Consider the following 14,187-nt stretch of genomic DNA (forward strand, 5'->3'; position numbering starts at 1 on the left):
ACATGTGAGGAGGCTTCAAAAGTTCTTAGAAAATTCCATTATCTTTCCATTCCATTCTTCCATGAACTTTTGAAGCCCCTCATATGTGTATGTATGTATAAAATCACATTATTCAAGAATATGAACATAAATCCTACATGGTTTAAATGACAGAAAACATCTCAGGTACAAATTTATCAAAACCAAAATCCAAATCCACTGCCATCAAGTCAATTCTTACTCATAGCAACCCTATAGGACAGCATAGAACACACAGTATCTGAAACTAAATCTTTATGGAAGCACACAGCCTCAACGCTCTCCTGCAAAGCAGCTGGTAGGTTTGAACCACCAAACTTTGGGTTAGTAGTCCAACATTTAACTGACTACACCACTAGACTCCTTAAATTTATCAAATTTCTCAAAATAAGATGATAATTTATAATTCCTTATGATTTTCAACTATTAATACATATGTAATACAAGGAATATTAATATATTAAATATGAAAAGTAATCCATACATTTTTATTACCAAACAATATTAAAACATCAATATATTTAATATGAGAAATATCCTATACATTTCCATTACTAAGGACCTTTTAGAACAGGGGTGGGGAACATCCGGCCCACAGACAGTATAAGGCTCCTGAAATCATTTGGTCTGGCCCTACCAAGGCAACCGCAGTTCCAATCATCACATTGTGGCTATTAAGTGCTGTTGAGATGGTTCTGACTCATAGTTACCCTGTATAAGGCTTCCAAGGAGTGGCTGGTGAGTTTGAACCACCAACCTTGCTGTTCAAACCAACCTTGCAGTCTAGTGTATTAACCCACAACACCACACCATCACATTAGGAGTAAGTTAATTAACTGCTTGACCAAATGTAGCAGGCTAATTTTTAAGATGATAACTTTGTATGGCCCACAGATGATGTTATAAATATCCACATGGCCCTTAGCAGAAAAAAAGGGTTCCCCACCCCTTTTTTAGAACATCAAAATGATCTTTAAAAAAAAAAAAAGAAAGAAAGAAATTGAAATTTTTGAGCTGGTGGCAAGGTAGATTTTTTGTTGTTAAGATCAACAAATCCAAAATAAACAATTTTGTCTCATTTCATGATTCTAAATCAGTAAAATCATCAATGACATTATCCAGTATATCAACATTTGACTACTGAGATGTTACATTTTGATTTGTTTGGGTGTTTTGTTTTATAGCTGATCTTATGACAATCCTAAAATCAGACCCTAAAGTTGTTACTTATGCAGATACTAATAAACATCTTGACAAAGAACAAAGTTATGCTCATTAAAATATGTTTTGATATTTTAGATTCTTCAAAGAAGGAACCAAGATGGAATTTTTGGAAGTATCTAGTCAACACTGAGGGTCAAGTTGTGAAGTACTGGAGTCCAGAGGTACCCATTGAAGTCATCAGGCCTGATGTAGCTGATCTGATTGGGCAAATGATCTTAAAAAAGAAAGAGGATCTATGAAAATACCCTTGAACCATCCTAATGCAATAGTTAGAGCAGAAACGTCCCCTTGAGGGTTTGATCTCATTTTAAATGCTCTGACAATTAAGTGGGGCACTGATGGACTTTTTTTTTTTTTTTTAATCTTGCTAATCAATGGTAATAAATGTCCCCAGGATACAGATGTTACCAAAAGCAAAAATAAAGGGTAGACAAAAATTCAAAATGAAAGAAATACTACATCTGATTTTTTTTTTTAATTCAGAATAAAGAGCTACCAATAGGCTTCACTATCCTATTTGTTCAACTTAGTGTTTTGTAGGGTTGCTCTTGATGGCAATGCTGACACACCAGACCACTATTTGGATTCAGGAACACTGTACATGACTGAAATTTTTGACGTAACTGTCAATGACAACTTTGATAAGCACAAAATCCTAAAAAATGTAAAGCATACATACAGACTCAAATTCCTATACAGTATTGTTTCATGTACAGAGTTTTGGTTTGTTTTTACAAGTTTCCTAGTGCATTTTACTATATTTAACCAAATAACCATTTTTAAATGACACTTGATGCAAGGGGGATTCAAAAAGGATTGTGGAAAAATTCCATTGTCTTTTATTTCAGTTTTTCCATGAACAATTTGAAGCTTTCTCATATCTGAAAGGCCCTCAATTCCACTATTCCCCTCCCTGTTATTTTCCAGAAGCAACTCAAATTCCATAAAGAGAATATTAACAGTTGTTGTTGGTGGTGGTGGTGGTGGTATGCCATTGAGTCAGTTCCAACTCATAGCAACCCTGTAGAGGGTTTCTGAGGCTGCAAATCTTTATAGGAGCAGAAAGCCTCGTCTTTCTCCTGCAGAATCGCTGGTAGTTTCATTTCAAACTGATGACCATGAGATTAGCAGCCGGACTCATAACCACAGAGCTCCTTATTTCTGAGTGAAAATATCAAGTGAAGGAAAAATATCATAAATATAAGATCATTCAGTTGATTCCTCTATTATAGGTCAATTTTTGTTGATATTTTAAGACTAGACTCTCACCTGCTGCCATCGAATCAAAAATGATTCATAGTAACCCTGTACAGGTTTTCTGTGGCTATAACTTTACAGAAGGAGAAAGCCTCATCTTTTTCTGACAGAGTGGTTGGTGGGTCTGAAGTGTCTACCTTCAGTTAGCACTCCAGTGTTCATACTACAGCACCACCAGGACTCCTTACTAGCCATCTGGAAGAGTCCCAGTATGGTGCTGTGGGTTAACGTGCCAGACTGCAAGGTTGGCAGTTCAAGCTCACCAGCTGCTCCTCGGAAACCCTATAGAGGGTCGCTATGGGTCAGAACCGACTCAATGGCACTTCACAACTTAACAACCATCATTCTGATGGCTGAAGTAAGGGTCATCTTCAAACAATCAGAACTCTGGTGCAAGAAGAGATGACTGTAACTAACAATAATCCAACAGTGTAAATCAATAATCCCTGTAGCCTTTTGGTAGAGTCACAATATACTTTTCTCCCAACATTATGACCGTTATTTTTTTTTTCAGCCTTCATAGTAGGTTTCGGTTGAGTATAGATAGTTATTGGCTAACAAAGTAAGCTTCCAAATTTGTGTAGATTCATTTTTACCCCATGAAACAATTGCTTCATAAATGAGATAAACAGGTCTTTATCAAAAAATAAAATAAAATAAAAATAAAGCCATGCAAAATGTGGCTAAGAAGGAAGACCCAATTTAAAATACCTGTAACTTGGCTCCAAATTCTGATCTGATTGGTGAACGTGATGGTGTCTTTTTATGGTGAATTCGGTTAACACTACCTTCAGTGTACAGTTCTAAATAATTGTTTTAGACTCTAGTTCTGGGAGAAACAAAAAATATTTCCTGAAGTGGTTTCTACTTCAAAATGTACATCCAGCAACCCCACTGAATTTATTTAGTAAGATATTTACTGGAGGTCAGAGGACATTTTCCATCAGAAGGCAAAATATTTGAAATGCAGAAATAGATACACAGTCCTACTCAGGCAATGTAGACTCCTCACTTCCAGATATAATAAAGTTGCACTGGGTCCAACCTGGACTGTTAAGGGAACTAAATTCATATATAAATCCTGCCTGAAGTCCTGGGTTAGCATCAAAGCCAAATTAACTGGATTTCTTCACTTAGATATCCCAGTAGTAGTTGCCTTATTCAACTGAGAATCCCTATCATTAGTGCTTGATTCTCCCCACCTTATCCCTTGACCTCTGTATACAAGGTAGGCAGGTGGGGATTTGATAGCTTATTACTCAAAGGGAAAGGGAATTTGTATGTCATTTAAGGTTCTGTAACAATTAGGCTTTATGAGCTGAAATGGAGTGAAGCCATTCACTGATGTGCTGCTACTGCAAAAACAGCTCAGATGAATATTATCAGGCAAACCAACCCTGGGGGGGAAATGCAACTTTCTTGAATTGAGCATAATTTCTCTGACTCTATATCAAAAAGTCTTGGACAAAAACTGCTGTGGGCTGTCTGAACTAAGAGGTGTAACATAAAATAGGAGTAGTCAGCCATACAAAAGAATATTCAACTGTTGTACTTATGACAAAGGAAAAGAACAAAATCAAGTGCATTTTAATTGTGGCAAGTCATTATTGACTTGAAGTTTATTTTGCTTTGTTTTGCTCTGGGGTGGATGTTGTTGTTATGTGCCGTGGAGTCGGTTCCGACTCATAGTGACCCCGTACAGGGTTTTCGAGGCTGTAAATCTTTACGGGAGCAGAAAGCCTCATCTTTCTCCCGCAGAACAGCTGGTAGTTTCGAACTGCTGACCTTGTGGTTCACATAGGAGTACTTTATTTCTGACTCCTGATAATCATCTCATGGCAGATGTAACAGAAGAAATTGTTGAATTGGAATAAACAAGAATTTGCCTTAAATATACCTTGAAAGTTGTACTTCATTCTTGAAAATATTTACTTTTAGTGTATATACCATATTTTTAAGTGCCGTTGAGTCGGTTCTGACTTATAGGCTTTCAATTGTGAGGATCATGACAAGCTATAGACAACATTGAGAAGTATGAGTATTCCAGAACACTTAATTGTACTTCTAAGAAATCTGTACCTAGACCAAGAAGCAGTTGTTCGAACAGAACATGGGAACACTGAATGTTTTAAAATTGGGAAAGGTGTGAGACAGGGTTGTATTCTTTCACCATACTTATTCAACCTGTATGCTGAGCAAATAATATGAGAAGCTGGGTTCTATGAAGAAAAACGTGGCATCAGGATTGGAGGAAGACTCATTAACAACCTGCGATATGCAGATGATACAACCTTGATCGCTGAAAGTGAAGAGGACTTGAAACATTTACTTATGAAGATTAAAGAGCACAGCCTTCGATATGGATTACATCTCAATGTCAAGAAAACAAAAATCCTCACCACTGGACCAATAAAAAACATTCTTATCAATGGAGAAAAGATTGAAGTTGTCAAGGACTTCATTCTTCTTGGATCAACTATCAACACTCGCGGAAGTAGCAGTCAAGAGATCATACGACGTATTGCACTGGGCAAATCTGCTGCACAGGAACTTTGTAAAGTATTGAAGAGCAGAGATGTCAGCTTGAGGACTAAGGTGCGCCTGACCCAGGCCATTGTGTTTTCAATAGCCTCATATGGATGCAAAAGCTGGACAGTGAATAAGGAAGATCGTAGAAGAATTGATGCCTTTGAGTTGTGGTGTTGGAGGAGAATATTGAAAGTGCCATGGACTGCCAAAAGAACCAATAAATCTGTTTTGTAAGAAGTGTAGCCAGAGTGCTCCTTGGAGGCCAGGATGGCTAAGCTTCATCTCTCCTACTTTGGACATATTGTCTGGAGGAAACAATCATTGGAGAAGGATGTCATGCTGGGTAGGGTGGAGGGTCAGAGAAAAAGAGGAAGACCCCCAACGAGATGGATCAGCCAGGTGGCATCATTGAAGGACTCAAGTGTCGCAGCGGTAGTGTGGTTGGCCCAGGATCGGACATTGTTTCGTTCTGCTGTGCATGGGGTCGCTATGAGTCGGTTCCGACTCGATGGCACCTGACAACAACAACAACATATAGGATTTCTGAGCATTAGCTGGTAGGTTTGAACTACCAGCCTTGCTGTTAGCAGTCCATTGCTTACCCTACAGCTCCACATCAGGACCTCATATATACAGTTGTTGTTAAGTGCCATCCAATTAGTTCGACTCACAGCAACCCTGTATTACCTAGTGGCTGGTGAGTTTGAACCACTAACCTAGTGGTTAGCAGTCTAGCACTTACCCTACAGTGCCATCACCAGAACTCCCACATATACAGTGCTGATTGTGTGACATCAAGTCAGTTTGGATTCATAGTGACCCTATATAGGGTTTCCAAGGTTGTCCACCTTTATGGGAGCAGAAAGCTTCATCCGTCTCCCACAGAGCAGCTAGTGACAAATACCTCACAACTGAGTCTTCTCCCTTCCCTTCTTTTTTTACCTCTTTCCCCCTCTGCTTTTCCCTTCAATATTCAGATATATGTCCCTCTCTTTCCCTCCCATTCCTATGGGGAAAAGTCTTTTTGAATATCTTTGTCTTCCTCTTTTACCCTGTGGTGCCTTTAACGTCTGCATTTCAGTATCTTCTTTGCCTCCCTTTTTCATCTCTTAATAATCTGTAACTGCAGAAAAGCTTTAAATAGTCTGTGTATTGAATAAAAATGTTGTGTAATCTCTTAATCAAAAGAAAAAAGAAATTTAAACACAAAGATCAAGTTTTCTATGTTAAGGAGACTTTATTGATTTTTATCAACAGATTGCATTCTACCAAAAATCATGTAAAATTAATATTGTTTTAAAATTAGATGAAAACAATATTTACATAAAAGGGACACTTACATACATTTATCCTGAAGATGGAATAATATTGGTCAAGAGCAACAACAAGAAAGATGAGATTTTAAAATAGTAAAATGACTAAGAATCCAATTAGAGGCATCTGTTTAATTCATTACAGGACAGCTCATTGTTTATTATGGCCCCTCTAGCCAAATGTCTCCATTCTGTGATATATTGTAAATCCTAGCCATGCTTGTGATTATGGACCCAGTTTGAAATGAGTTGCTAAGGAATAAACATTAAGGTGGGGCTAAGGAGCAAAGGTTACAGTAAAACTAAGGATTAAGGATGTCACCACTTTAGTAAAAGGATGACTCCAATCCCTACCCTTGGTTTCCCTTGGGGACCTAGGCTGACTCCAACCTATAAGAAGTTGATTGCTGTTATTTTTGCCTTTAATTTCCTGTAACAAACCACCCTTTATCTGCTTTCTAATTCTTATAGTCTACATGTGTTACTTACTAACCAAGGGGCGAAGATCTAATCTTTTTTACAGGACACAAACCACTCCATAGGAATTCCAGACCAACTAATTCGACCCTATGGCAAAAAAACAGCCACTCCCCACTCCCCAAAGCATGGAAGCATTCACCGAAGAAGCCATCTGAAGGCATGTCTCCACCAGCACCACCTCCAGGCTCCAAAAGTTAGACTTTTGATTTTTCCCCTCCAACGTCTGTCTCTGCAAAATCAAGCAAGCTGCTTTAACCTAGAAACAATTGAAGTGCTTAACGAAGCGTGCTGTGAAAACTGTTAACTCTTAGAGAGCTGAGACAACTCCAGAAACTCTTTTTTGTTGCTATGCGTGTAATTCTTGCTTGTCAGGTATCAGGAGTAACAGCTAACAACTTCACTCACTAAGCTTATGTTCCTAATTTTGTAAATAATTCTCAATTGTTGGGATGTCAATCAGAAGTCTTTATACTAAATTCCCTAAAATAATTTTCTTGTAGCTTTGTTTAAAGAGGTGTAATCTACTCTCCTTCTAACTCCACTAGTTTAATTCATGATTGGTCTGTTTCAGCTGTTCTCTACATAGGGACACACATAGAAAACATTAAAACTAAAATGACTACTGCATGTCATCATAATTACAAGTGGATATGTGTAACACCTCTGTCCTACAATGGCACAGATATTACCTGGCCTCAAAGTCAGGCTCATCTTAAAGGCATTTGAAACAACGTAGACATTGCATTCAATATGCAAGCTTTACATTCACAAATTAGATCCATTAGTCAGCCACACTTACAATCCACCTCCTTAGAACAGGTGGCTGTATCTTCGTCAATTCTATTAAGAACACAGTCTCAACTAGTTCCTTTTGAACACTAATCATTAATGAATCTATTTTTGCAATCATACTTAAGTTAATTTTTTCTAAAGTTAACCATTACAGCTGTTCAACAAAAGGTCCGTACGCTTCATTTTAAAAAATGAAAAGGTAGGAGATGGCGGAGGCCATGCGAGGGACCCTGAACATGAAGGACCCTAAACAAACAGGGCCACAATGGGTCCCCCCTTTTGTAACACAAGACCCCAGGAGGGATCTCATGTGGGAACTCTGCTGTCTCTATTAATCTTTGTTTTAATCAGCTTATTTTTAATTTTCTTGATTTTATTAAAAAAAAAAAAAAGTTTATTCTCTTTTGCCTTGGATCTTGCTTCTGGCTCATAGCATCTGACTTCCAGTTCGTCGGACCTTCAGCTCATCACCTGACCTGATTCTCCAGCTCCCACAGCCTCAGACATCAACAGCCTGTCATCTAACCTGGGTGATAACCATCTAACCACACTCATCTCTGAAGTACAGATTTGGGACTTGCCAGCCTCCACAATTGCGTGAGCCATTTCTTTTGACAATTTTGAGTTTTGTGAAACATTGCAGCATGTTACAGAGCCCCAGGACTTGAGGAAAGGAAGGAGTGGTGATTGATATCAAGGACTCTGGAGTGGTGTAACTTGTCAGAAAAGTCAAACAGTTGGGATATCTTCAACCTCCAATTCATAGGAACCAGCCTTGTGCTGATCTTTCTAAAGGAATTATTCATGCACCCATGTTCCAAAAATATGTTTAATAAAGGAAAAATTAAAAGTATCTGACCAATAACTTCTCACCCAATAGATACATTTTCATACCTAACTTGGGTGGTTGTGGTGCCTATGTGAGTCGGTTCCAAATCACAGCGACCCTGCATAGGGTTTCTGAGGCTGTAAATCTTTATGGGAGCAGAAAGCCTCATCTTTCTCCCACAGAACAGCTGGTAGTTTTGAACTGCTGACCTTGAGATTAGCAGCCCAATTCGTAACCACTACGCTACCAGAGCTCCTTACACCTAATTTAGGGTGTAACTAACTGACCACCAATCAGCTATCCTACTTCACTACGAATTTCTACTTGAGTATGCTGCCTGGCGGGGACCCACACACAGCTGACACTTCAAGTGGCCTTCAAGTGAAGCAGAAAACATTCTAAACCATATTGTATAGGCAGTTCTTCCCACTAAACAAGTGAAATGTGCACTCTTCCAAACATCTTCTACGCCTGTGATTTTTACAGAAAATGAAGTGAAGAATTAAGCAAATCTTCCAAACAATTCAACCCTATTCCCACACACAAAAAGAAAGCAAAATAATGCCTTTTTTTTTTTTTTTGATATTTCAAGTAAAAAATGTTTTAATTGACTGACTCACGTAGAAAGTTACATTAATTCTCTCTTTGGCTGGTACATACACACAGTTATAGAGACCTCTTCTAATTTCCTATTCAGAAACTCATTGGCCAGAGAGAATACTAAATACTTTTATTGAAAATCTGAGGAAACATTTTAAGTTTACCATTCCAAACTGTCAGTATTTTCTAAATTGTAAATGAAAAAATAAAATATACCATTTCACAAATACTTTAGCACAATCTACCCAAAACTATTCTTTGCAGTTATTTTCAGTGACTAATTGGAGTAGTTCCCTTGCCATTATAAAGCTGTCTACTGTATTAGAATTGAGTGACTGGAGTAACAACCATAACCAATACAGTCAACAGTGCCCTGGGTCATAGAAAAAGTATCCATTTACAGAAATTAGATGTACACATTGAAGTCTCCTCTGATGTTCACAGTGTATGCAATAAGTTAGCAGCTGCATGTTAGCTGATGCCACTTACATATTCAACCAGCTAACAATACACTGCCTACCCATCACACCTAGGAAACAACGCTCTCCACCAACATGATGAGTTTATCCAGAAGCAAGTGGCAGGGTAGTCGTGGCTGCTGAATTTACCCAGAGCAGCCAGCTAACAATACACTGCCTACCTGACTCAGATCATGGTGTATGTAGTCGCTGAGGCTAAATTTCTCACATGACAAATAGTGGTACAACTTTAATCTTAACAGTTACATTCAAGAGAAGTTATAAACACAATCTATTCCTCCAAAATGATTAAGAGAAATTAATTTGGTATCTGCTTTCATCTAATCAAAACCTCTGGTAGGGGTTACAAATCAGGCTGCGAACCGCAAGTTCAGCAGTTGGAAACTACCAGCTGTTCCGCGGGAGAAAGATGAGGCTTTCTGCTCCCGTAAAGATTTACAGCCTCGGAAACCCTGTACAGGGTCGCTATGAGTCGGAACCGACTCCACGGCACATAACAACAACAACAATTAAAACCTTAACGGTTTCTCAGAATACTTATACTTAGGCTTACCCGATTCAAAGATTGAATAGTAAAAATATGTTATAACTCTTCAAGTTACTTCTGTTACATCAGCTATCTGCATTTGGTAGTAAAATACCAAGAGTCGTGGCATGAGACAAAACTGAAATAACGTGCAAGAAATAAATCAGTATTAAAGTATGGAATTGAAAGGGTTTAAATGTCATTAAAGGAGCTCTTGTGGTAACCAAAAGTTTGGCAGTTTAAACCCACCCAGCGACCCCAGGGGAGACAGACCTGGTAATCCACTCCTGTAAAGGTGGTGGTTGTTGTGAAGTGCTGTTGAGTCGATTTCGACCCATAGCAACCCTGTAAAGGTTTCCAAGGAGCAGCTGGGGAGCTTCAATCGCCAACCGTGCAGTTCAAACGGCTTTGCAGTCTGGCGCAATAACCCACAGCGCCACACCAGAAAACCTTATGGAAGAGTTTTTGTGCTCTGTCAAGTAGGTCACAATGAGTCCAAAACGACTAAACAACACCTAAAACAACAACAAATGTCATTAGTTTTTTCACCACTAAAAATGGCATTAGTCATCGTGTCCTAAAAGTGCAGTAAATTAAGTGTTCAATTCACTTGAATACATAAAAATTTAGAGAATACCTGGGAAAGGCTATAAAAATGATGACGTGTTTGAAACTAGAGTCTACGAATTTAATGGTTGAAGGAATCTGGATGATTTCGTCTAGAGAGGAGTAAGGTAAATGGTGATGATGAAAGACTGTAAGCATATGAAGGCTGTTTGTGCAAAGGAAAAAAAAAGAATGTGAAAAAAATCATTTAAATTTGTTTGATTTTTACACTGATTTCATGAGAAGGTGTTGGGGTTTGGTCTCTCAAGGTGGAAAAGTACTACCTTTCAATTGGTTGTTAAGCACCATTGAGTCAGTTCCGACTCATAGTGACACTATATAGGGTTTCAAAGGTGGCTTGAACTGCTTGCAGGCCTTGTGATTCACAGTCTTTCCAAGTAGTTAACCTAAAGTTCCACTTCTACACATTGTCCACAAGATGGCACCATTTCCATTTATTGTTTGTGGGGAGATGCTATGAATGCAACAAGGGAGAAAAAGAGCGGTTGAAATCACTGCCATTCATTCCAACTCATTGTTGTGGTTGTTGTTAGTGTTGCTGAGTCAGTTCTCACCCAAAGAGACCTCAAGGAGTAGCTGGTGAGTTTGACCTTCCGATCTGGCTGTTCAAACCAACTTTGCAGTCCAGTGCATTAACCCACAGTGCCATACCAGGACTCCATAGGGTCCTTTGTTGTTGTTGTTGTTGTTATGTGCCGTGGAGTCGGAACCGACTCATAGCGACCCTGTACAGGGTTTCCGAGGGTGTAAATCTTTACGGGAGTAGAAAGCCTCATCTTTCTCCCACGGAGCAGCTGGTAGTTTCGAACTGCTGACCTTGCGGTTCACAGCCCGAGTCGTAACCACTACGCTACCAGAGCTCCTTTAGGACAGAGTAAAACTACCCCATAGGGTTTCCAATGCTGTAAACCTTTAAGGAAACAGACTGTCTCATCTTTACCCCACAAACCTGAGTACGTTTGAACTACTGATCTTTGGGTTAGCAGTTGTGTTCCTAATCACTGCACCACCAGGTCTCCTAATACAACAAGTTGTTGTTATTAAGTGCCATAGAGTCAGTTCTGACTCATAGTGACCCTGTATAGGGTTTCCAAGGAGCGGCTGGTGAAGTACAGTGCTTTATCCCAACATGCCACACCAGGACTCCAATGCAACAAGAGAGCAGTACAGTTAGCAACTGTTAAAATGCAATTACCTGGCACATTCATGCTTCATCCCTTACTGTTGAAGCAAAAACTAGAAATCACCAATGATGGCGAGTATTTGTCAGGGGTTGTCAGTTTACTACATAATTTGTTTAAGTAGATAATTAGATTTGGGGTTTTGTCTTGTTTGCTTGTTTGGTTTTAAGTCCCCAGGTGACACAACTGGCAAGCAACTGACTACTAGCCAAAAAGTTGGCAGTTGGAAACCACCCAGAGATACCTTGGAAGACAGGCCTAGGAACTGCTTCTAAAAGGTCAGAACCTTGAAAGCCCAAGGGATCATCATTAGTCGGAATCTACCCTACATTAAATAACAACATATTTCTTTTTCCAAAAAAATATATGCTTTTCAGTATTTTGAGGAAAGCATCATTAGGACGGACAGAGCTTCGTTCTATTTACATAGCGTCGCCACTGGACTGCACCTTATATAACTCATTTTGTCAGACACTGTATCTCCTACAAATACGTACTTTCTGCAACAAGAATTATTTGTTCACGATACAAAAAGGAAAGAACGAGAACAAGCACTGGACACTCACCTTTGAGGAACTTTGACTTCTGCTTCAGGTCTTGGGCGAGCACCCCCATGACACTCTCCTTTGAAAACATTTATAACATAATGAGGGAGAAACAGTTAAGGAAAACCACCTTGTTGAGTGTGGAATGTAGCTAGATCCTGAGCTTGTGAAAACCACACTCATTTTTTTAAAAGCAATCGGTCACCTCTAGAATATAACTAAATTGCTGCAATTCAAAATTACTATCCTAGTCTAGAGTGTTGCCCCACCTCTTCATCCTAAACAGGTGTTACAAACGGTGCCTGCAGCCTGCAGCCCCATAGAGTGGGCTGAAGTGCTCACCCACAGCATCTGCTCCTCGGTGCGGACCCTCCGCGGGGCAGTGCGCTCCAGTTTCCACTCCACCTACTAAGGACTTCGACCTGACCTGAGTTTGGTCTCTCCTCCACGGCTTCCCGATTTCTCCCCACTTCCGCCACCCCACCCCCCGCGATCTAAATCAACCTGGACATTTTACTGTCAAACCTCTGGAGTCCCATTCCCCAGAGTGCTCTTATTCTACGCCCCAGCCTCTGTTTCTCTCTACTCTTCGGTTAGCTCCTGAAGAGCGTCCCTAGGGTCGGGTTTAAAAAGCCGACTGAGCGGCCACGGAAGCGGGAATTCCCCGCTTTCGCTTCTCATTGGCCGGCGCTGCAATGACGCCAGAGCCCGGAAGGGTTTCCCCAGCGCTCAAGAACCCGCCTTTCTCGCCGGCGTCCCGCCCCGCCCCGCTCCGCCAGGCTGCGGCGCGCAATGGAGCGCCAAGCTTTACCGCGGGCGCGGGTGCGGGCGCGTTAGTCCAACTGCAGGTGGCAAGGAATTTGGCGGGAGAAGAAGCGGGTTCTGGGAGTTGACAGCCTTTCTATTTTCAGAAACAAAAATATTTCCTTATATCTGGTGCTGATCCCCTTCCCTCACTTCCCTTTTCCATCTCCACCCTGCCTTTGCAGTAACTCTCCCACCTTCTCTTCATTGGGACGGATCATCGTGTGTGGATTGATTTTAGACGTGTTCCGGAAGCTCTTCATCTTCAAACACACGGGGGGAAACGTGGCAAGATTTCTTATGCTGATGAAAAGAGAGTCTTGACGTGTTTCTTCTCTGCTTTATCCGTAGGGATGTGGTTAGGTTGTCTCACTTGAGCTTTTAGTTATCTTTCTAAACAGCTGGCTGGTGAGAGAGCTGAGAGAAAGAGCCAGTGACAGGAGGCCCTTGTAAAGAAAGGAGGGCCAGCCAGGGAGGCTGGCCGACTAAGTGATAATGGGGGAGAGGATAATACTGGGATTAGAGGAATCGGTTCGGAGGGAAATCACAGGGAGCCAGATGGCCTTAGAGGCCCACCTGAACTGCCAAATAGGCGACCTGTGCCATATGGCAGGAGGGTAAACTGTCTGGGAAACCTGACAACCCAGGCAGCCCCATCAACGCCTTCTCTTCTTCCTCCCCTAATTTGATATTGAATTTTCTCTAATTAATTATAAGATGTGTGCATTTTTCTGGGAAAAGAGTTCCTAGGTATTAATCAAAAAGATTGGTGATTCCAAAAAAGCCAAAAGTTACTTCTTTATAGCAAAATTAAAATTGACATCAAGAATAAGATGCAATAAAAAAAAGTTTTTAAATAATGAGACGGAATGGCAGACTAATTTTCCATGTAAGATAATAAAGGTTTGAGAAAATCTGCAGAGTAATTTAATCTTCAAATGACATTGATCAAAATGCTTGATAGTCAAATAACCCACTGATGA

At 40.1% G+C, this 14,187-nt stretch overlaps 2 protein-coding genes across 3 annotated transcripts in view; one reads left to right on the top strand and one right to left on the bottom strand.

Annotated features, from left to right (window-relative positions):
- Window positions 1–1,554, top strand: part of GPX8 (glutathione peroxidase 8 (putative)) — a 10,436-nt gene extending 8,882 nt beyond the window's left edge. For both annotated transcript variants that reach the window (XM_006874635.1, XM_006874636.1), the window contains exon 3: window positions 1,318–1,554. In XM_006874635.1, coding sequence (XP_006874697.1) covers window positions 1,318–1,481 — 164 coding nt within the window. In that variant the 3' untranslated portion in view covers window positions 1,482–1,554. The remainder of the gene's footprint in view (window positions 1–1,317) is intronic.
- The window catches only part of CDC20B (cell division cycle 20B), a 141,056-nt gene extending 127,631 nt beyond the window's left edge, over window positions 1–13,425 (bottom strand). Inside the window, 4 exon segments of the mRNA XM_006874662.1 lie at window positions 12,433–12,479; window positions 12,743–12,805; window positions 13,050–13,242; window positions 13,358–13,425. Coding sequence (XP_006874724.1) covers window positions 12,433–12,479; window positions 12,743–12,805; window positions 13,050–13,242; window positions 13,358–13,425 — 371 coding nt within the window.
- Between the last annotated feature and the right edge of the window lie 762 nt (window positions 13,426–14,187).

The sequence above is a fragment of the Chrysochloris asiatica genome, unplaced genomic scaffold (assembly GCF_000296735.1).
Source record: "Chrysochloris asiatica unplaced genomic scaffold, ChrAsi1.0 scaffold00291, whole genome shotgun sequence".
NCBI classification, from domain to species: domain Eukaryota; kingdom Metazoa; phylum Chordata; class Mammalia; order Afrosoricida; family Chrysochloridae; genus Chrysochloris; species Chrysochloris asiatica.